Below are 24,443 nucleotides of genomic sequence, written 5' to 3'. Positions count from 1 at the left end.
AAAATTAACCACTCAATACATATCATTTTAGGGGGACTACCCAAGGCAGAGGACCCCAAAATAACATCAAGTATGTAGTAATAAAAAATAGATCTCTTATGATAAGAGATGTCCTCCAAATAGCCACTGCACATGTGTGCACATCCCTGCGAGTCGATGACGATGTTGATGAAGCGCTAGGTAGGAATGTCCCAAAATATGTGTCGGCTACATGGAGCACTCACATGATGACTCTCAAAATGCCGGAACGAGAGTCACCAATGTCGAAGTAGAAGCCTCAAGTACCACGACCAATCGAGAAGTCAATCAATGCGAAGTACCTCAGGCACCAATCGAATGAGTAATGTTGAAGAAGTCACTTGTTGATGTAGAGTGGTCTACATCAAGCTCGATGTACTGCACTAATCAGAGAGATCACTGTAGTGGAGTGTGTCGGAGTAGTATCGGAGAACTCACATCTAGCTCGGAAAGTCTCCACCAAAGTTTGGAGTAGTCGTGTGAAGGAGTCGCCGCAATGTAATGTCAAGAGCTCACATCAAGTGACGGGCAAAGAAGATAGAGGTAGCGTGGATAGCAAGTGTAACTATGGAAAGTTCTTCATGAGCTGAAGCAAGTCTGGAACTTATTCATGTCAGACAGAAGTAGAAGGACAGCAGCTCCAAGAGAATTACAGGCAGAATACGAGCACCAACTTGCAAATAGTAGCTCCAAGAGAATGTCGGGCAAAAGGAGCAAATGGCAGGCTGGAGCAGAGATAAACGATGAAGAGGATGGACAGCTCCATGTTGAGCTGGCTGCATCATGCTTGGGCTGTCAAATCATTGAGCTCCAGAACAAAAGTCGCACGTAGAAACAAATTTCGTCACTTCTTGCAAGGGTTATAACTTTTCACAGAAAACTCGGATTGCAATGATGTAAAAACGAAATTTGTGGTACTCAAGGTCCTATACAACTTTGCTAAAGACACAGAGCCGTGATTCTGCTTCTAGATCCGGATAGAAGCGTCACATCATCCACAAGTCACAGAAAGATGTAGCAGAAGGAAGGAGAAGAGAGGTGGCAGATCATGGTGTGGGGAAGAGAGCTCAAGGAAGGAGAGAAAAGGGCAGCCTTCCAAGGAGGAGGTAGAGTAGCTTCATTGGCCTCCCTCACCTCAACCTCTTGGAAGGGAAAGGGAAAGAGAGAGCAGGGCCAGGAGCATGGCTCTGATACCACATGAAAGATCATAGTAGTAGGGAGAGAAGCAAGCTAACACTAGGAATGGAAAGGAAAGATAACAAGCATAATGGAAATGAAATGGAAAGAAAATAAAAGCAATGGACAAGTACTCACATGATACCAAAGAGCTTGATGTTGACTGATATATTAGACAATAGACAAGTACAACACTATATAGTGTGCCACTAGACTCTAGAAAGTCACAATGTCTATGGGATATCTCCCAATATGATACATGGCATGTCTAGGACTCACTAGACTATAAAACCACTCCTAGACAACCTAGAACACTCATTTTAGACTCACTTTGGCTTCATATTCCAACATCTTTTACACATGGCAATTCTATTGGAGTGTATTGTAATAGTAGATACATGAGGGAATATGCAGACATGAAGCAGCTTTCAACCACGAATGGAGAGGGACAGCATGTACAAGAGTATGTGAAATCTTCACACAAGATTCAACAAGTCTAAACCTATGTAGATCAAAAGTAGGGTTTGAGCGACCCTAGTAGATGGCATGGCATTGCCACAAGGTTGGCCAAAAAAATTTACCATCCCATTACAAAGACAAGCTATCCTAGCGATGCTTAAGTGATGTCAAAAATGACCTTTGTTTCATCTAGAATGGCATCACAAGTACAAAATACCAAGCATTATCTTCTAATACTCTCCCTTAATGCTTTATCCTATATCTTGCATTCAAATGCATATCCCTGTACCAATGAAGCTTTTATCTCCCAACGGTTTTGTGCAGAGATCAGCTACCTACTGAGTTGTGGTGCAGAAAAATGAGGCCATTTCAGGATAAAATGGAACTACACTTCTATGTGCATAGACCTAGCATGAACCACACATACTTTGCAAGGAATATATAGGTTTTTTCCACAAAACACAGTTGTACGTTCTATATGTTCTATCAGTGGCATTCCAATTTCTCTCAACAGAAGCCTTAACCATGTGGCTTCAGATAACGCCATGCTGGCTGCCTTAATCTGCTTCGACTAAGTATTTGTTCCTTTTTACTGCAGCAATTATTGCTTCAGATTCAATAGAAAACATGTAACCTGTAGTAGACCTTCTACCATTACTAGTCCTACATAATCTCCATCAGTGAGTCCATAAAGGTCCATGCCTTCAAATATGGGGTACGCTATACCCAGATTCATGGTACCTTCAGATAACTCAAAATCCTCTTGGCTGCTCTCCAATGCATCTCCATTAGCTGTTGCATAGACTGACCTTATGGACTACACAAGAAATTTTACCCTAGTAGCTGTTACATAAGTTATGCTGGCTTCCAATCAGGTCAAAGTGGCCGCACATATTCCCTTTTCAAAATTCAACCAATTCAGGAGAGAAACTGCAAGAAACTACTATTCTGGAACACCATTATGACTTCTCTGTAGAAAGACTTCTAATACCAAGTTGAATGGAGCATCTGCATCCTCCAGCTTGGATGGTCTTACCCACAATGGTTACTTCATTTTGCATGCCATCAACTCACCCAAACATTGGCCAAGTAGTAAGACAATGGCCTGACAATTGAAATAAGCACCCAGGGTATGCGCCAGTTGACGTTAGTGGACACAAGCGGACCCCTTGGACAGTGACAACATGGAGAACCTAAGCATATGGACTTCTTCCCATGCTAGACTTACTCCAAGCCTTTTTAGCTACTTCATCATTAATGTCATGTGTTGAGAAGGCACAAATTGAGAGGCATCCAATCTGTGGCATGAAGAGATCAATGAACTAAAGGTCACTCAGGCCCACGAGTTGGTGCAGCAGTTATGGCTTTGGGAGGGCTAACCCTTGTCTATAAGGTAGTTTATGTTGCAATCTTTCAGAGTCTGCAGTGTGAATAGTGTGCTAGTGTGAAAGGAGTTTGAGTTTGAAGGGTCACTTGACCTTTGGGATTGAAATTATTTGATTTTGTGTACCGTCATCTAGATTCTTACATCAGATAGTTCTAGCTGAGTTCGAGGCATCTCCATTACAGCTCAAAGCAGCATTCCAGGTCATCACATATCTCTTCCGCATTCGGCAGTATGAATCTTGCACCGCAGGGCAACATAGGCTCCCTTGGTTGGCTTTAACCTCCTCCATGGCACTGGCAGCAAAGGGTGACCAAAGGTGTTGGTATGCATGTACTTGCAGATGGTTTGAGAGGCTTGGCCTCCATATAGGCAAGCTGCCTCCCTTCTAGTATAGCGTTGAGGAGCCCTCTATCCCACTCACATATCATGAGGAGAACCAAGTCATCCGCTACAGTTACACACATTTAGGACTTGGTTGGCACCTTGTGAGCTCCCTGTGAAGTTCCGCTTCTACAGAGACCACTACCTATAGATTTCAAAGGAGGACTTCATCGACCCATGAGGATACACACAGATCCACCTCTCCCACTCCATGAGGATTTCAATCGGGCGGTTCCCGGTCTCATCACACTGTCTCCATACAGAGAGTGATTGAGTGGAGGGCATACCTTGAGAGGGTCGCATATGCACCTTGTGCGATTCCTAGGAATCGAGTCAGAGGAGCATTTCGCTTTCAAATGCCCAATGTACTGCGAGATCAAAGGTCGGTATCACTGCCTTTTCAGAGATGGCTTCGGCTCCCTACCCAGCTTCTTGTCCTATCCAGACCAGAGATGCTTGGCAGCCTTCAGAGGCCATATGACACCAGGAGTAGTTGCCAAGACACACAGCCAGTCTCCACTCAGAGCATGATCATCGGGTTTTTACAGCCAGAGAGTACTGACCAACAGGACTCACGGAGGCGGTGGCTGCAAGGACTTGAGCCAGAGTCAAAGACACGCCAGACTCGTCAACGCACTGAGGCACAGATCACGCTAGAGGACTTTCCTTCCATGCTCACTTGGATGCACGACCCACAGGAGTGACTGTGGCACTTGTTCAGCACAGGGCTACAGCTAGAAGACTACAGCGGGCTGTACATGTCGACAGCCACCAGCGCCCTATCACACGGTTTATGCCACCACAACAGCCTCACACATTAATGTCCCCCCTCCTAGGGTTGACACTCTCATTGGCTTCCAATCAGAGAGTTTTCTCTTTATGTACCGATGCCGTCATGGGCAGGATTAAGGATTTTCTTTTGTATTTGTCCTGGGTGTTGATGCCCGTTTAGTGGCTCCACCCATCAGCTCATTGTATCAGCTTCTTTTAGTCTCATAGACCTTACACTTTAATAGACTTTCTTTTTGCACTGACATGATTAGTGATGTGTAGTGTATGGAAGATAAGGCTGCCTCAGCCTATAAAGTACTTTGCCATCAAATCAATCACGTTTGCCTCAGACTTTGTGTCTCCATCATGTGACTTCCTAGATTCTCAACATGGTATCAGAGCCTTGCTCGATCGCTGTCTCTCCCCCCTGCCCTGCTGGTCACCTTCTCACAACAGCCAGTTGCTACTATTTCTTCCCGCCATCCTGAAAGAAAATCACTGCCACATTTTGTGGCTCTGCCATTGAGGCTGCTGCCACCATTATCAGATGATTCTGCCCCAACTTTTCTACTGCTGGTCAACACAAACCTACAGCTGCTGCCCCACCGCCATGATGAAACCTTGCCCTCAGCTACAGCAGCCTTTACATCTGTAGTCACCACCTCTCCAGCAAGTTTGACCACATCTGGGACTTCCGCCAGGGTGTTTGTTACGCTCAAGTTGAGGTAACATGACCTCGGAAGGGTCAGTGGACATTTTCCTTTAAAGGATCAATGTTTGTATTATATTTTTTTGGGATTCATGTAAATGGTCAAAAGGATTAATGTCAAGGTCCTTGATGAGGGTGACAAGGCACTGACTAGATGGATCTAAGGCTCTGGGTCTTAAATGCATTAAATGTGTAAATGTGCCTAGGAGCAAGTGAATAAATGGATATCCCAAGAGAGGGGTATATGATGCATTTAAAAGGTACCCTAGAATGACGACATGTGGCAGGCTAGATCCATCTAGGGATATGTGGGCTCTGTGCGTAGCATGCCGTGGTTTTTTCTACTTACGTATTTTTGAGCTGCTACAGCAGGGAATTCGCTAGGTGGAACATAACTGTGCCAGCACCCGTGATTCCAAGTTAGATTTCAGTTTTAGTATGCAGGTTTTGGATTGTAACATTTGGTATCAAAGCGGGTGATCGGAGTAGGGAGATGAAGCTGTGGAAGGACGATGAGTGGAGCCTCGGGCTATGCTGAATTCTGGCAAACGAGGCTGTTGTTTGGATTTTTCATTTAGCCTTAGCGAGCTATGACCGTGAAGCCATTAGAGAAGCAGGAATCTTGTCGTACGGGATCGGAGTAAAAGACTAAGGCCATATGTCATGCAGGTGTAGATCGTCCGCACTTGGTTCGTCAGTGTTGGGTGTGCGTTGGGGCATAGGACATCAGAGTGGCACATGCGAAGGTTCACGGATTGCTGCCTTCAGGACTCCTTGGCATTGCAGGAGCTGGGTGTGGTAGCTAGAGATCCTTCAGCTATTGCATGTGAGGTGCACTCCACGAGATGAAGCAAGCAGCCTATTTAGCTAGCGTCGTGCTTGGCAGCCTGCAGGCGGGACTTTGGTTAACACCAAAGGCTGGAGCCACAACATCGTATGGTGTGAGAGGCTGTTGGAACAGAGTTGGCGTTTGAACCGTGGGGTCAGTTGCTCTGCAAAGTTCGTGCGTTACGATAGTACAGTTGGCTTTGCTAGTCATGGGCTCGGCTATTGGGCCTAGTAGCCAGCAGAGCTATGTGCATTTGCTATGAACTGTTCTTGGGGGAGCTGGGTTACATTTAGTCGTTGAATATGGGTCAAGACTACGCTCACGAAGACCTGCCTGGTCAGCAGAAGCCAATTCGACGACACATATATAAATTGGAGAAGAGGCTAGTCTCGTGGGTCTGCTCATATGCATGAATTAGCTCCGGGAGCTCGGCTAGCCATTGGGAGTTAACTGTGAGCTCGTTTGCTTTAATGGTGATACGACTAGCAGTTGCAAAGTAGAGGATTGTACAAGGTTTACGTTTGTTTCCTTGCGCACAATTGGCTAGACTAGGAACGTAACTGGGGATTGCAGTGGCTTGCAGGGACAAATTGATCTCGCAACATGAATGAGCCCCTTGGGAGCTTTCTATGCTTTTTAAAATCAGTTGTGGTTTATGTTCATTCATTTTGCCTTAGGATTTGAGGTTTCTAAGGTTGCAAGAGTTTCCCTAGCTTAGGGAAAAGCGGTTTTGGTTTGCAGTTTGGTATATGCCTGGGTAGCTGTAATTTTGGGAGTTGGACTTTTGATTGTAGAGACAATTCAGGTGTGTAATTTTTAATAATAAAAAAACCAATCAACCTAAATGAAAGTTGAAGAAGAAGCTTCTAGGGTGGATCCCATAGAGTCAGGAGTCCGGCCGACCCCGCAAGTGTCGCGCCCAGCAGGCCATACACTATCTGGTAGAATTGCATTATTGGAGGATGCCTTTCAACAGATTTTAGCTCAACAATTGCAAGCAAATGTAGGGCAATCCAAGCTGAGAAAAATGGTTCATAGTATGTCTACTAGGCCATCTCGTGAAGAGAAAGATAAAGCTCCAATGGAACCTAAAACCAGTGTTCATACGGTTCAGCCTAGGAGGGCTAAGGTGCCTGATATTGCAAATTATAGGCTAGATAAGTATTCTGGTTGGATGTCTGACCGTAGTTCTGATATCATAGAGACCTGGTTACAGTATTGGGACGAGGCCTTCACCATTTGTGAAATCGGGAATGATATGAAGAAAATCCGCGAGGCCACCCACATGTTTAATGAGGCAGCGGATAGATGGTGGATAAAACATCAGAAAGATGGAGTGGCATCCACTACTTAGGAGGGGTTTAAAAAAGAATTTAGAAAACACTTCTTACCTCCTGAGATGAAGCATCCCGAGCTTGGGATCGGTATCGAAACCTTCGTCAAAGAAATTTATCAGTGGCGAAATACACTGATAAGTTCAGAGAAAGTGTAATGAAAATTTATGAGCCTCTACCTCAATCGGTGCAAGTAAAAGATTTTATCTTTCGACTCAATGATCGGATCAAGATGGAAGTTCGGGCTAAGTATGCGAACACGCTAGATGAAGCAATTGCCATAGCCCTGAACTATGAGGATGCCAAAGGCAACAGACCAAGTGGGTTTGTGCAGGTTGGGACTCGATATGAGTACCCGAAGAAAACTAGGTTTAAGAAGAAGTAGATTAGCAAAGGGAGTGCCTCACAGCCTAGTGATCAAGCCAAGCAGGCAAAGCTAGTTGAGACTCCTAAACCAAGTACCACCATTGGAGTGAAAAGAAAAGTAACACCAATGGCAGCCCGAGCTTGGTCGAAGTCAGAGCAAAGAGAAAAAGCGAGTAGAGAAGGCTTGTGTTTTGGATGCCTTCAACCTCATCAGTGGAAAGATTGTCATGAAACAAGGATTGTCCGATGGCTAAGATGGTGATCTCAGAATGCGACGTGGAAATGGAGAAAAGTCCCAGAGTAGATCAGATGCAGATTCAGCTAGCGGGATCTTCTCAAAGGTCATTAAGGGTTGTGTTATGTGTGTCTGTTACTAAGCTAGTAAACAGTGCACCTGATAATATCCTATCAAAGCCCGCAGCAACGGGGTATATAACCTTTAACGATACGGAGTTAATTAAGATGAAGGAACAAGTAGCCAATCATGACATCATTGTGTTGTTTGACTCAGCGTCAACGCACAATGTAATTAACTCCAAGCTTGTAAAGAGGCTGAGATTAAAGACTAGTCCATCTGACTATGCATACACAGTCAGAATGGCAGATGGAAGTTCAACTGAAATATGGGACCAAAGGGTTACCCAGTTGGAACTTCGAATTCAGGGCTATGTAGAGAAGCTTGATTTTGAAATGACAAAGCTTGCTTACGCACATATAGCCCTAAGTAAGGCTTGGCATTCTAGGAAGAATCTAGCCATAGATTGGAAAAAGCACATTTATCAGTTCAAGATGAATGATGTGTTGTATGTCTTACGAGGTGAAAAAGATATACCTCAAGGACCGTTGGTTTCCGTAATGTAAGTTCGAAAAGCTCAAGAAAAGTTTTTGTTTCTTTGTACAGCATCGGTAGAGCCAATTCATGGTCCTTCGGTTAGCACTGATGTTACCCAAAATGGGAAGATGGCCAAGTTGGCTGAGAGGAGTTCTCTGATTGTTTTAGGGATGACTTACCTTATGGGTTACCTCCAGAGCGGAGTGTTCAGCATAAGATTGAACTAATCCCGAGGGCAGAACCTATAAATAGACCTCCCTATAGGTTAAGTTTTACCGAAGAAGCAGAGGTACATAGACAACTGGAAGAATACCTCAAGTTGGGGCAGATTTAACCCAGTTTCTCACTTTTTGCCTCGCCAGTGATATTGAAGAAAAAGAAAGATGATACTTTTCACCTCTGTATAGATTACAAAGCATTGAATAATATCACTGTTAAGCACAGGTATCTGATGGCTCAGATCGATGATTTGCTAGATGTGTTACATGGGGCCATAATTTTCAATAAGATAGATCTTAAATGTGGCTACCATCAGATCCGTATTAGAGCCGAGGATGTGCATAAAACCGCTTTTAGAAGCAGGTTTGGACATTATGAGTTTTTTGTAATGTTGGTAATGTCGTTTGGACTTACCAATGCTCCTGCTACATTCGTCATGCTTATGAACGATTTACTATGCCCGTATATCGGAAAGTTTGTAGAGCATTTTATTGACGCTATTCTTGTTTTCAGCAAAAGTATTACTGAGCATCACGAACACTTAAGAGTAGTGTTCAATACTTTGAGGAAAGCCAATCTTTATGTAAATAAAAAGAAAACAGTACTGTGTATGGTAAGACTTGAATATTTAAGATTCATTATTACTCCCGATGGGGTAAAAATGGATCCAAAGAAAGTGGCTGCGATACTGACTTGGCCAATCCCACAACTTTGCGATCATTCTTGGGATTTGTCCAATTTTATCAAAGGCATATCAAAGGATACTCCGAAATAGTATCGCCATTGACTGATCTGACCTCAAATAAAGTACCTTTCATATGGGGACAAAATCAACAGAAAAGTTTTAACACCATAAAACAAGCTATGGTCTCAGGACCGGTGTTAAAAATAGTTGATCCCCAGAAACCGTTTTTAATTGAAACCGATGCAAGTGGCATTGTGGTAGGAGCGGTTCTCCTCCAAGAGGGAAGGCCAATAGCTTTTGAAAGCAAGAAGCTTTCTCCCTCTCAACGAAATTAGCCAATTCATACACTGTTGTCCATGCTCTGAAAACGTGGAGACATTATTTGTATAGATCAACGTTTTTTGTTGATGTTGATCGTGATACTTTGAAACATTTTTGTAAACAACCTGACTTGAGAGGCCACCAAGCTAGGTAGGCAGACCTCATGCAGGAGCTTAACTTAACGATTTGGTACCGAAGAGGGAAGGATGATAAAGTTAGTGATGCGTTGTCACGCATTATGCATAATATGAGTTTCACGGTATTAGAGAGTGCTCTAATGACCGAGATTAGAGAAACTCAAAAGGTGGACGAGTTCTCATCCAAAGCCTTTGGCCTAAGGCTCATGTGCTGAAATCCAAGGAAAAGGATGACCTGGTATCCAGAAAAGGCCAAACTTATGCAAGATATACCATAAGAAATGATATGCTGTAAAGAAATAGCAAGGTAGTAGTACCTAATCAGAATGATCTCAAGCAGAGAGTCATTCAATAATGCCATGATAGCCCATGTGCGGGACATCCAAGAGTTGAGAAAACGTATGATCTCGTGAAGCGAGATTTCTTTTGGCCAAAAATAAAAAACATATTCATGAATATGTGACACGTTGTTTTTCGTGTCAAGTAAGTAAGGCAGAACGGGTGAAGCTACCCAGACTTTTACATCCTTTGGAAATACCACTAGGTAGGTGGGAGAGCATTTCCATGGACTTTATTGTAGGTCTACCTATGACACAAGGTGGATATGATTCTATCCTTGTGATAGTTGATCATCTTACCAAGATGGCTCACTTCATTCCAACAAGAGAGTTTGCTTCTATCTCATATACATACATATATATATGTATGTACATATGTAGAGAGAAAGAAAGAAAGTTTATTAAAGTCTTCGGGAGACCGTGAAGGTCTATGAGACTAAAGATGGCTCACTTCATTCCAACAAGAGAGTTTGCTTCTATCTCATATACATACATATATATATGTATGTACATATGTAGAGAGAAAGAAAGAAAGTTTATTAAAGTCTTCGGGAGACCGTGAAGGTCTATGAGACTAAAGATAACTGATACAATGAGCATAACGGTGGCGGTCTCAAAACGAGCCAGCCAACCGTTTCTACAAAAAAGAGGTTATGAAGGACGGTCTGTCTAGTCCTGATACAAAAATATGTGTCTACCTCTAGATGATACAAAAAAGAAGGGGGGGGCACCAAAAATGGGGCAGAGGGGGGAGATACAGTATATATGTGCAAGTGGTGATCGTCAGAGACCAATCATAGAGGGACCGTCAAATGGGAGGTCGGAAAAAACCCTGCGATAGATGATTGGCCTCTGACGTCACGTAGCCTAGTCGAGCTCGATCGTCGGGGGCGGCGGGTGGCCCTGTGGATGAGGGCAACGGTAACCCCGGTGGGGCGGGCAAAGAGCAGAGACAAGATGTCATGGACCCGGATGAGTGAGTCTGTCCGCTGGCGCAGCTGTCGTGGCTCTGGCTCTCGCTCACGTCCGCGTCGTCGGCTAGACTAAGGAGAGGTATCCTGTGACTGGAAGAAATCAGTGATAGGCCGCTGGGTATCCTCACGCTGTGTGTGCTGCTCGTCTCGCCGTGCTCGGAGAGAGGTATCTCGGTGGCGAGTCATCTCATGTAAGAAAGCGGCTAGGCATCGCTGATCCGGGAACTGCATCATGTGTGGGAGAGGGCCGAATCCGTCGCGGAAGAGGCAGTGGTACCGGCCTCGAATGGCATAATAGATAGGACATCTGAAAGCAAAGTGCTCCTCCGACTCGATCTCCTGCAAGTCGCAAAGTAGGCAAAGGCGGTCCTCTCATGGGATACCCTCTGCGCGTCCGCTCTTGATTCGTAATCGGTGTGACAAGACCCTAAACTGACTGAGGGAGATCCGGAGCGCATGTGGTAGATGAAGCTATGTGTAATCTGGAGGTGTGATGAAGTCCTCCCGTGAGATCTGGAGGCAGTGTCGGCGGTAGAAGTCGAGCTTCACAGGAAGCTCGGAGTGAAGAAACCATGTCCGCCAGGTGTGGAGCTGGAGCAGATCCGCTTGAATGAGCCAGTTGACCCCCTGGTCAATGGGGGAGAGGGGAGATGGTGGAGCGTCGAGGCTGCACTGAAAAGGAGGCAACCGGTCTAAGTCGAGGCCCAGTCGGGTGAACCAACTGAAAGACGACTATACCAGCATCGCTGGTCCCCATCAACGGATAAGGCCATAGAGGAGGATAGGGCTAGTCAAGGTAGGCGGAGGCGACCGTCGACGGAGGAGCCGAAATCCCTGACTCTATGGAGATAGGTGATAGCCTGAAAAGCCGCATCAAGCTGTAGGGGTGAGGCACCGAACTCTGCTAGAATGATCTGGTGTGGTACCGATGGTTTGCTACGGATCATCCGAGCAAACATCAGTATCTGTAGGCGCTCGACTCGAGCCCACTCTATGTCTGAAAGGTCGGCTCCCCACCAAGGGCTACCGTACATGCCTCCTGGGCGGACCAAAGAATCAAAAAGGAGAGACTTGGTCCGCGGGTCCTGGAAGTGGGAGTGGTAGCACTGTCGCTCCAGCCTGGCAAGAGTGGCGTATCCCCGGTTGATCCTCGCCTGCATGGCCGGGCGCATCGTGAAGATCGGGCCTGAGAAGACAACGCCCAAGTATGTGTAAGAGTCAACTATCTCAACAGGGTCGCCGGCGAAGAGGAACTGCTCTCGATGCATAGCGGGTCTGAAAGTGTTGAAGATCATCACCTTGGTTTTCCCAAGGTTGACCTTCGAGTCATGTGTATCACAGAAGACCTGAAGTCAATTCAGGTGTCGCTGAAGACCAGTAGCAGAAGAGGATAGTAGTACTACATCGTCTGCGTATAGGAGAATCTGGATGACAGCCTCCGCAAGAGAGCAGCCTGCACCTCCAAGTGTCCTGATGGTGGTCTCGAGCTCGTCGATGTAGAGGCCAAATAGAGTCGGTGACAAGGGACATCCTTGTTTGACTCCGATAGTGCTCATGATCTCTGGGGTCCAGTTGGTGCCAATCCTGACCTACCGCATCACCCGCTCATAGAGAGCTACTACTGCCCAGATAATCACCAAGTCGTAGCCTAACTCTTGCAGGCATCTGATGAGTCAGGCACGGGGAACGGTGTCGAATGCCTTGCGAAAATCCACAAAGCAACAATATACTCTCTGTCTCCTGTGTCTGGCCTCCTCAATGATCCCTCTATGTGTACAAATGTGATCGTAAGTCGAGTGATCCGCCCTGAAGCCAGCCTGTCCGGATGCCCTGAGCCCATGTACCTCTGCGCGAGCACTGACCTCGCCATCTAACACCGATGCATAGATCTTGGATATAACATGTCCAATCATGATGGTCCTGTAATTCCTTGTATCCATGGGATCTCCTGCTTTGTGGATGGGTGTGATAGTGTTCAGGATCCAGGCTCTGGGGAACCCGTGGCAGACAGCTTCATTGAACAGCGTTGCCAGGATGGGGGCTAGAGTTTTGATGCCATAGGCAACAAACTCTGTGCATAGGCCCTCATGATCCTTAGCTCGGCCGTTGTGAAGCTTATGTGCTGCGTGGGTGACTCCCTGGGTTGTAAAGAGGATACAAGAAGTGGGACGGGGGGTGGCTGAGAGGTTGGGAGGAGGCTGATCAGGGGTATCATAGAGTGTACGTGCGTAGGAGTGCCAGAGGGAAGTGTCTGTGAGGGGAGAGGGGGATCAGCGTTCTAGGAATTTCCTCCAAAAATCCTTGGAGTTGCTACTAAATTGAATGTTCAGTAGCATATCCTCATTCTGGCGCAGGAAGGCTAGCTTCTTGCGACGGACTAGTCGACGATAATCCCTGGTGAGACGTGGGTTGGCCCTAGCGTTTCACTGGGTCGTGAGTCGGAGTGTGCGGCATAATGCTTTACACTCGTCATCATACCAGCTGTTGCAAGGCGTGGAGCCAGCGGGTGGAGGGCGGGTAGACCGAGTAGTGGAAGGAAAAATGTGGCGGGCTGCATTGTGAAGGGAGTGGGTGATAAGGGTGGCTCGGTGATCTAGAGAGGGTATGGTGTCTGTGTGTCTGAGGAGGGAGGCTAGGTGGGCTCAGTAATCAGGTGAGAGGTTATGATCATAGTGTATATCATGATAGATAGTGTAGTGCGGGGTGTGGTTGGGAGGGGCTCGGGCCGCAAGGATATGAAAGAACAGGTAAGTGTGATCGGCTCCTGGAGGTAAGGGTGCAGTGTGGAAGTCAGTGATCTGTGGAGCTAAAGCAGGAGATCCCAGAATGTAGTCAACGACACTGGCTCCTCCGCCATGTGGGAAACATGTGAAACCAGAGGAGGCAGGCCACCGGTCTAGTCCATTGTAGATGACCAGATCATGTATACATCCAAGGTCCAAAAGAGCCTGCCCATACCTAGTAACGGGAGCGCGACTGTCAGCCGAGGAGTAGGGGAAGCCCGAGTCCTCTGTGTCCATCTCAGGTAATAGGACCGGATCTGAGTGGAAGTCCAGGAGTGATGTCTAATGTGCACCTGTCCTTGCGTTGAAATCCCCAACTAGGAGGACCTCTCCGCGTCTAGAGAACTCCACAATGTCTGAGTAGAGATCTAGATAGGGGGATACCCCCGTATCCTCACGAAGCATCCGTGCGAAATGTGACATCTCAGGAGGAAAGTAGCATACTGCAATAAAGAGGTCGCGTGTGGAGGGGCGTCGAAATCGGAGCCATAGGTAACGGGCATGGACATCCCGTCTAACCACGGATATCAAGCTCGTGAGCGCTGAACGAAAGAGTACTGCAACTCCGTGTGACCCTCGGACCCCCCCAGTATACCTGGTCTCCTCACGGAATACTAACTCCCAGGTATAGCCACTGACTGAGGGGAGACGGCGCTCGGGGCTCTGATGTGTCTCTGTATAGAAAACGATGTCGCGTCCAATGTATGACTCTAAGAAGTTCCCAGGGTCAGACCATAGGGTACCATTACAATTCCATATGGTGCATGCCAAGGGTACTGTGTGCTGAGTCTGAATCTCATAGACCATGTCTCCCTATTTGGGGGGGGAGTCTGCTACCGTGTCTATAGTACCTGGTGGGGCTCGACGACGGGGGCCAACTAATAGGCGGCCATCTCGGACGACAGCCCACTTCCCCTCCTGATGGGCTACATCTCGCTGCTGAAGCAGGGTGCGCCGCTCTTCCACCTGCATAGGTGTGAGATCCTCATCCATGAAGATAGCAGGGTGGTCCCGTAGTGTAGCACGCTGCCTGAGTGCTGCAAGTCGAGCCTGAGTATCCCTGAATCGGATGATGAGTGGCTGTGGGCACATGGGGTCCCGTCCTGTGCACCATGCATGCTCGATCCCATGCTCGACGAGGCTGAGGGTAGAGGTCACGAAAGCAATCGCGTCCGCTAAGGGGATGAGTGAATCTGCGCGGGGGATACCTCGTACTCGGATGTTGAGAGCCTTACTGGCCCTCTGTTCCTGCTCGGTGATGGTGGCTGAGACTGCTGCTTTGGGTGCCCGTCTCGCAACGTCCACCCATCTGGTAGTCTCCACAATAGCAGTCTGGATGGTAGCGATCCGCTCCTCCACCTCTAATGTAGTGCGCGGGGTCGCTGTGACTGTAGCAGTGAGAGAGACAACCTCCTGGCGGAGGTGAGTGATCTCCTGGCGCATGCTCTGAATAAGCTGATCTTGTGCTACGGTATGATCCCGTAGTCGATGTAGCTCCATAAAGATGTAATCTATCGTCTCAGGTGGGACCCGAGAGGGTGTGAACTGGGACATGGCGTATGGCTGAGGGGGCGTGGGCGATAGGCTGGCTGTATATGGCAGAGGAGTGGAGAAAGGCTGCTGGGTGAGGGGAAGGGGGGACATAAGAGTGGTGGAGACAGAAGGGAGCTGTGTGGGGGGTGAGGAACTATGACCCTCTCCTGTGGGGGGCAGGCTGAGTGGTACACTGGTAGGGGAGGCAGTGGTCGGAGTAGAGATGATGGCTGCAGGAGAAAGAACTGCATTGGTGCCCATGGCACCCGATGTTTTCAGGGTTGGTTGGCTGTCAATTGCTAATCCACTCTTGGAGATGCGCTTTGTGATCTCTCCCACAATTGGCTTCGGAGACTGTTTGGGTTTGTGGGCCATTGTAGGACTTGTTCAGGTGCACGATTTCCTGCAGAGTCAGATCTTGTTCAGCATTGCTGTAGGGGTGCGCAGGCCTGCACAAGGCCAGTGGCAAGCCAAGGCTTGCAGCAGACAAGGGCTCTCAGACCACGGGGCAGCAGGCCAAGTGCAAGCGAGGGTAGGCAGCAGGTCCCTACCTAGGCTGCGAGAGGGGGAGCGGGGCGGAGAGGCTACGAGAGGGGGGGGTGGCGCAGAGGCTACGGGAGGGGGGGGGCAGAGCGGAGAGGCTACAGTAGGGGGGGGCACAGCGGAGAGAGGGGGAGCGGGGGGAGGCTGCGAGAGGGGGAGGGAGAGCGGGGGGGGGGGGTGGTGCAGAGGCTACGGGAGGGGGGGGCAGAGCGGAGAGGCTACAGTAGGGGGGGGCACAGCGGAGAGAGGGGGAGCGAGGAGAGGCTGCGAGAGGGGGAGGGAGAGCGGGGGGGGTGGCGCAAAGGCTACGGGAGGGGGTGGCGCAGAGGCTACAGGAGGGGGGGTGGCGCAGAGGCTACGGGAGGGGGGGGGGAGAGTGGAGCTACGGGAGGGGGGGGGAGCGGTTGCGGGAGGGGGAGGGGGGGAGCGGCTGCGAGAGGGGGAGGGAGAGCGGAGATACGGGAGGGGGGCTGCGAGAGGCTACGGGAGGGGGAGAGCGGCGCTACGGGAGGGGGGGCTGCAAGAGGGGGGGGAGCGGCTGCGAGAGGAGACGGGAGACAGGGGCTGAGCGGCGGAAAGGTGAGGGGCTGAGCGACGGGGAGGGGGGGGGGCTGAGCGACGGAGAGGGGGGCTGAGCGACCGGGGGGGGGGGGGCTGAGCGACGGAGAGGGGGGGCTGAGCGACGGAGAGGGGGGGGTCTGAGCGACGGAGAGGGGAGGGGCTGAGCGACGGGGAGGGGGGGGGCTGAGCGACAGAGAGGGGGGGCTGAGCGACGGAGAGAGAGAGAGAGAGAGAGAGAGAGAGAGAGAGAGAGAGAGAGAGAGAGACGTAGCAGATATAGATGTATGTATATACATACATTTATTTATTTATCTATGCGTATATATGCATATTTATATATGTATATATATACACATATATGTGTGTATACATTCATGCATGCATGTATGTCTGTATAAAACCAATGCATATATGAATTGATCTGTGTGTGTAGTCGTGGGCACCTACACTCACACACCCCCCTTTTTTTTTTGGTAGAAGAACCTTTCATTAAGAAGAACGCACATCCATAGCCGTCTCAAAGTGAGACATCTACTACTCATAAAGTAGAAGAAGATGAAAAAAGACCATCATAGCTGCTCTAGTGAAGGGCACCTGCATGCTCACACACACACTTGTTTTTTCTTTTGGGTAAAAGAAAGTTTTCATTAAGAAGAATGTATATTCATAGCCGTCCCAGAATGGAACAGCCTGCTTTGCCAAATCCTGCTGCTACACTGTGTGCTAGGGGTGAACGAAATGCTCCGCCCCCCGTCGCCCAACAACAAACCCTAGAGAGAGAGAGAGAGCTAGCCGCCGCCGCCATTACCCCATCGCGTAGCAGCGAATCCTACCCGTTGCCCAGCAGAGGAGTCGTCAGCGCAGGAGCCGTTGTCAACGCAGGTTGTGGTAGAGGCAGCAGCAAGGTTTACTTTTCACCTCACTCCAGGGTTTGGATTGAACCCTAACCCAACCCTAGGGGTTAGTCACAGCAGGGGGTGCCCCAAATAAAGAAGGCCACTATGGATGGGGATGCCAAGATGCCCATGGCTTTCCCCAAGGTCGAGACTTTTCTCCCGACTCTGACCAAAGCTTCATATTCCTCCATCGCAGGCCTCCCCCCCCCCCCCCTACATGTTTGCAAAAACGCCTTCCCCCCATGCAAAAAATTATTTACAGCAGAAGAGAATGGTGAGCATGATAGACCCACAAGAGCATATTTATTACTTACAGTAGGAAATCAGTGAACTCAAGCTCAAACTTGCAGCTCTAGAGAGGAAAACAAATGCTTGGGAAGGACAAGGAAAACAGGAAATCATTCACAAAGTATTGTAGAATACACCATACAACAGCACCCACACCACAAATGGTGACTAAAGTCCAGGACTTGGTTACAAATCAGCTCCGATTGGTGAAACAGGAAATTAGAGCAACATTGGGACACTAAAGTCAACAAGTACAAGAACAGGAAAAGAGGGTGGCTAATGCACGATTTAACGCATAGGGGGGCTACCCGAGGGCTGGTTTGAAGGAAGTCAAAAGGAAAAGCTGGAAAATATCATGGAGAGAATCCCACAAATAGAGTGGGAAGCTGAAGATGTAATAGCTGTCTTACAGGAGAGGACACAAGCCAAAGCATGCTTCCAGAACAAGATGAAAAGAAGCAAGATTCTCAAGCAAACAAATAAGTTGAGAGGTACTAAAATATGGATAGCGGAGGAGCTCACACCAACTCAGCTCAAACTGAAGGCCACTGAATTGATTAAAGTGAAGGATGCTCGAAAGGAAGAAAAATGGGCTGTCTACAGAGATGCAAAAGCACTAATCAGAGATTTCAAATCCAAACCTAAAGACTCCCAGTCTTAAACTGATGTAATGCACGCTGATCATCTTTTGTAGTAGACTGTAGTTAACCTATAATAACTTTGTGAGTGCTACACACACTCCCAAGAGACTCTCAGTCTATAACTGATGTTTGGTGTTTATCTTTTTGGTGTGTGTTTTATCCATAGGCCCGTGAGGCCTCCCGAGGACGTTAAGCTCTCTCTCTCTCTCTCTCTCTCTCTCTCTCTCTCTCACACACACACACACACACACACTTTTTTTTGTGAAACTCCTCTTTCTCTCTCTCTCTCTCCCTCACACACACACACACACAAAAGAACTTCCAACTCATATGAACAATGAGTTATTTAATGGCCCCATTTTATGGAACTGAGAGAGAATGGAAGCTTTGAAGAAAGAAACCTGATACCAAGCTGCAAATTTAACATAAGGTCATAACTCCTGTGTCCTTTTATAATTGTTTCTCCTGGCCTGTTGATCTCCTTGGCTTGCCGTCTTTGACGTCGCCTTGTTTGTTTGGATGATAAGGGCTCCTTTATCAGCTCAGTTATGAGTACCCCTTGAGCGTATTCTCTCTCAACAATAGGTAACATTGTCTCCTCTAATTTGGACTCATCGTCTTCTAGAATTGTTTCACCTGCTATCAAGGATGCATTTCCTACATCCAGGCCTAGGAGCTTCTCAATTGCACCCTCCAAGCTCCATTTGCGTTCAAGGCCTACAGCCTTGGCTGGCAAAGATTCTGCTTTTCTCAGACTTGTTGCAGGCCCAGAAACAGTTATCCGGCTCGGCTTACGCGCATTATGTGCAGCAATCTTTGAAATATCAGTCGAAGATGTGCGGAGAAGTCCAAAAGAGTGCCGCTGACTTCTAGGCTCTTCCTCCCAAGCACTGCTGTTGGATAGACCACGCAGTAGCCATTGGTAGCGAGGAGGTTCTGTACCAGAAGGGTAGAAAGTTCCTTTTCCATCCTTCAGACCTCTACTCCATGTTCCCACATAGCAGCCAGTATCCACCCACTTATACAACCCACGGCCATGCTCCTTTCCATCTGCCCAATGGCCATTGAAAAAGTCCCCGTTGCTCCAAGTAAGCCTCCCTTTTCCACACATAGCATCTCCTTTCCAGTCTCCTGTGTACACGTTCCCATTGTCCCAAGTATATGTGCCATGGCCTTCTCGCTTCCCTTGTTTCCAAAGACCTTTATATTCATCCCCATTGGAATACCGTTGCTCGCCAAAACCATGCTTGAAGCCCATAATCCAGTTCCCTGTGTAAGTAGAACCATCAACTCTGGTCAAAGTTCCCATTCCATGCATGCACCCGCTCAAAAAACTCCCTTCATATGTTGCTCCTGAAGGCCATGTGACTTTCCCTTTCCCTGATTCCGTTTCTTGACACAGTTCGCCCTCGTATTTAACACCATCTGACCACGTGTACTTCCAAGAGTCATCTGATTTTTCTCTCCAGCATCCCAAACGGGCTTCTCCATTTGGCAATCTATTCTCTGTGTTTATCGAAGAGAGATCATCCACAGCTGTAATGCCTTTACCAGGAATTACGGGATGCAACGTCTGTGAGGATGTCCCAGAAGGGTCTTCCGATGGATGTATCTGATCATGTCTTCCCTGGACAGATGAATGAGTTTTTCCCTTGCCGTGATCAGTATGGGCTAAAGTGCCAGACATGCAGAGCACCCTCGTTGGCGCCGTCGTGGTGAAAATGAAAGACTGTGTGTGTGTTGATGTTGACGTCCCAAAACTGAACCACAGTCAAGACCTCGGGCCTTCCTTTGAAAAGGAATCCCTGCATGCCAAAATTGAGGTCAAACATCTGAGATGGTTGCACATGAAAGATGGTACTGCTTCCATGCTTTGTGCTACCTGCTACCAAACAAGCTGTACCTTTGTCTTTGGGAATAAAGCTTTAAAAGCTCGCAAAAAGGAAAATAATTATTGTTGTACTCTGATCATGGGAATGTTCAGACAGTCTTTCTTTAAGTAATATCAACTGCCAATTCCTCTTTGGATCTGCTTTCTTACCATGTTCTGAATGTACAAATTATTTTAAAAGAAACAAATCACCCTCTAGCATTTGGAATCTGTCTTTGCACTAGCTCGACAATACAAAATTTGAAGCATTTGTGATCAGAAATGCTTTACATGTCAATCCAAGTCCAAAACCTTTGCCATTTCCAGAGTCTGCAAAATATGCCCAAAATCAGGGAGATGGTATGAGGCTAGGGGTTCAAACCTCATAAAATTCTTGCAGGACGAAAAACAGAGATCACAAACCAAAACAGAGATGTGATTGAACGATAGCTGTGCAAGGCCAAGCTTAGATAGTGTCTGTTTGTGCCTCAGGCTTGTGTGTGTTGCACTCGTGCTTACGTATGTTGGCTGTACATGTGTGTAGACGATTCATGCTGAACAAAAGAAATGGATTGTTTCTCCTTCATACTCAAAGGCCAACGTCTTAGATAGCCAGGAATTGGAAAATGAATGCCTCTATTCATGTCTCGCCCGAAAACCTTTAGATCCCTGATTATCACTCGACAATGTCGCCAAACTTGATCAATGCAAAATGGTCAGAGGAAAGATGGCAAGAACCCATTTGATGTGCACTATCTTTGCAAACGATTTGACTGCGCGAGGAAATTCGCAGGTTTGTTTCCAGTCGTGGATCATCTTCTACGTCTTGTATGTTTGTTGAACAATATGATGAAAAAAGAGATTGAATAAATAAAGGTACAACCATATAGTCACACTGAATAACCCGGTAGCAAAAAAAAGGCTACATCATGGATCTGATGATGTAAGCGGAGAGATTGGCGGAATATGAAGACCCTGTGGTTGTAATTTTCATCTCTCCTTTTTCACCTTATGTACCGAGCTTGTTCCCGGAATTCTTTCATTGCGGGAATATCCAAGAGTCGCTTGATTGCCCAAAACCTGGGGCAAGGGCTACGGCCTAGCGTACAGAGGTTGCGAACGATTCCTTAGAGAAGTTCCAGAAACTTTCTGACAGCCGATCTGCTCGTCGTCGGAACCTAAGATCAGGACAGGCGTTCGCTTTGACACTACAGTACAAAGCCGTGCATATCGCCTTTAGCATGTAACTACGAGAGATCTAACTCGTCGGAGTAATGGACGGTGTATATCATTCTAAGCGCAGAGGATCGATTACGACTCTGCAAAACGCAAGAATGGCTCTGGGGCAGGTGAGCCAGTCAAATTTATGTCGCTTAACGCATGAGACGGGTGCGCCAGCTCTTGGAGAATGTATATGGGTGGTTCGAAATTACGTAGCAAGATGCTAACAACGGTTGCTCTGCCGGAATTATCAACAGCTACGAAATGCATCCAGACGGGTTACGGATCTCAGGTAGCTCAGAGAATTTTCATATAATGTGAAAACCGGAGGTCACCATGAGAGAAGAAAGAGCGCAGAATACAACAGAAGATCTGAATTTTGAGTGGACTGACGAATCCATGCTGAAACGAAAAGATAGTCGTGAAAGGCAGTTAGTTGAGAAGCCAAATTCATACGTAATTGAGGACAGGGAAGGTGACACGTAGTGGCGAAATCGCGTTCGAACTTCGGACAGTGAGGCGAAGCCATTAATGTGGAAGGGAAACGAACTGTGGAGCAAGAAATCACCTCATAATGCTGAGTCCTGGGGGGGGGGCGACGGACCCCGCCGGGTGTAGGGACGTGACGCAGAGTGCCGGCCTTCAACGAATTGCAGGTAATTGAGAAAGCTCCGGCTGCTGCGACCGATTGCAGGCTGGCTCCGAGAGCAATAGGGACAAGCGAGATCGCTGCGGGTAAGCGATGAGGGAGGGCGAGGGAGAGAGGGGCTGAGAAAGAAACTGCTGGGAAGCTATGGTGTGCAAAGCAGAAAATCGACAAGGAGGTGCGCATCGTCCTCCCTCGCTCATACACTTTGCAGAACGAAAGGACAGAGACGTACTGTGGGAATCCAGATGCAGTTGTTGCTCTGGAATTTGCTTGCTCGGTCGCTTGCTGGCTGCCTGCACTTGCAGCTTGCTGCCTGTAGCTATGGCGATGCGTCTGCTTGGAGCTTTGCTTCGCCTCTCTGGCTATGGCGATGCATCCCGCCAAGGCAACGGCCAAGCTGCAGGCGTGCTAACCTGCTTGCATACTTGTTGCCTTGCTGAAGAGTCAGAACATTGCTTGGATGTATCACAGCCTCCTCAGCTCACAAGCACATCAGCTATGGCGACAAAGCCAGGTACACTTCTGCTTAAGCTTCAAGCTTATGGAATGCTTACTTGAGAGCAATGAGGCTGCAAACACTTCAGCTATGGCGACAAGCTTGCTTCAAGAAGAATATGAGGCTTTGAGCTCAAGTTATGAATCAGTTCACAAACTTCTGCAACGACCCAATTGAGGATTTGGGTTTCAGAAGTAGATGCAAATCTATCTGTTGATAAGCTTCGGATGGGATGGGGATTCAGGCTGCAAAGGTCTGCAGTTGATGCAGATTTTTGCTACAGAATCAGCCTGCAAGCTTCAGCTATGGGGACAGAATGCTCTCATGAAGTTCTTGCTAGAAACACTCGAGCTGCAATCCAAAAACCAAATGAAACACATGCTCAGATATAGAAGCTACCCAAATAAACAAATGCTTGCCTGTTTGTATTCGGGAATGGACATGTATGATGGCTGCCCAAATCAGCACGCTGCTGCCTGCAGCAATTCTTGTCAAGACTCAGGCACAAATTCTTGCTTGAGAATGTTGAGACTGCCAAGCAAAGGCACAAGCAAGCAAAAGGGAACGTGGGAACTTGAGGCAATTCTTTTAGTAAATGCAGAATTGTTCTGTTGATTGAAGTCAACAATTGTGAGCAGTGAGAGCAAGATGAGTGATAGGAGAGCATTCAAATGGGCCTTTCGGACAGCCTCCTCTTGTTTCCCAAATTGAAGATGACCCATCGTCAGAATCATCATCATCTTCCACGGCCCACAAGCCTTCCAAAGTGGAACCAGCACCAAAGTTGAACCTCCAATCACAGTTCCCCTTTGCTTCAAAGCTTCAGCACTCCTCCCAATGACAGGGCTTTTGACTGTGAAAGAACAGCACCATAATATTTATTTGGCCAAGGATAGATGAGAACAATATATCTAATTGCAAAAATTTTAGGATAGATGAGAGCACAAATATATAATTGCAAAGTGAGCACCAAGATACCAACCCGGAATATGGAATCTCAGGAAAGACCACACAAATGGCTTTTATTATTAGCACGTTCTCCACTTTTTGTTTATGCAACAAATATAGGTTGTGTCTATCTTGGAAAGAGTTATTGCAACTTGCCTCTTGGGGTAATGCTCATGTGCGTACTATTCATAACCATCACTAACACATCAAATGATAGGATGCTAGATGCAAACCATTTGCATAACAATGCTATGTAAAGGAGTGCATCTTTATCTTTTACATTTGTTTGTTTTATACAGTTTGCAATTCCATTGGAAAACCAATAAATTGCATGTTAGGCGGAAGACCAATTCAATTGGAGATGTAAACCTTCATTTTATTGGAGCGAGATAAGGGGGGGGGGGGGGGGGGCAGGGGCAGTGCGGCACGAGGGCATAGGAGGGAAAGAAGAAGAAGCCTCGACTTATTCCTATAGAGCAATGTGGTGATCTTAATAAATAATTTATCTTCCATAACAAATGCACCTAGACCTTAAAAAGAGAGTAAGGTTCAAATGCACTTAACCTAAAAAGTAGCAACTTGCATGTTTTAGGCAATAAAGACCAATGCAATTGAAAGCTTGCCTTTATTTCAATAGGCTCAAAACAACTATTTTTCAATTTTAAAATTTTATTTCTTTATTTAATTGGAGAGAGAGACACACAAGAGAGCAAGGAACTTATTGCGTTAAGGCAAACGTGTCCTCTACTATGTTATTGCCTTAGAATAAATTTCTCACAATGAACGAGAGAGTAACGGTCAACTTCATGGAAGTTCTTAGCTATCCCATCCCAATATCGGTGACAAAAAAAGTCACATGAATTGAAAATCGTACTGTCTGGAAAAAACAATACAAAAGTATTAGACATGCTCTTGCATAGAATCAAATCTCAAATAGTAGATGGGTCATCTCAGCTGAGAGCTCTAACTTATTCAATCTCATAGGCCTTTGAATGTGGCTTTGTAACTATGAGTTTGTGGTGCAAATTTTGCCAATTGGACATTCGTCCCTTGGGATTCTCAACGTTTTCAACAAGGT

General features: G+C 47.2%; 1 protein-coding gene across 7 annotated transcripts in view; it reads right to left on the bottom strand.

Moving 5' to 3' along the window:
• The window catches only part of LOC147889220 (phosphatidylinositol 4-phosphate 5-kinase 9-like), a 74,631-nt gene extending 51,683 nt beyond the window's left edge, over positions 1-22,948 (bottom strand). The window contains exons 1-3 of one of the 7 annotated variants that reach the window (XM_087391232.1): positions 22,837-22,948; positions 20,343-20,381; positions 18,583-19,986 (exon numbers count right to left, since the gene is read on the bottom strand). In XM_087391232.1, the coding sequence (XP_087247358.1) occupies positions 18,583-19,868 (1,286 nt within the window). In that variant the 5' untranslated portion in view covers positions 19,869-19,986; positions 20,343-20,381; positions 22,837-22,948. Of the gene's footprint in view, positions 1-18,582; positions 20,382-20,570; positions 20,591-21,840; positions 22,798-22,836 lie in introns of those variants that run through there. The other 6 variants (XM_087391229.1, XM_087391230.1, XM_087391231.1 and 3 more) reach the window with 6 other exon arrangements.
• Between the last annotated feature and the right edge of the window lie 1,495 nt (positions 22,949-24,443).

This window comes from Dipteris shenzhenensis, chromosome 20 (assembly GCF_047967505.1).
Source record: "Dipteris shenzhenensis isolate YYH24624 ecotype China chromosome 20, Dip_SZ_1.0, whole genome shotgun sequence".
Taxonomy (NCBI): Eukaryota; Viridiplantae; Streptophyta; class Polypodiopsida; order Gleicheniales; family Dipteridaceae; genus Dipteris; species Dipteris shenzhenensis.
Note: the sequence above shows the minus strand (reverse complement) of the source record. Positions and strands in the feature narration are given on the sequence as shown.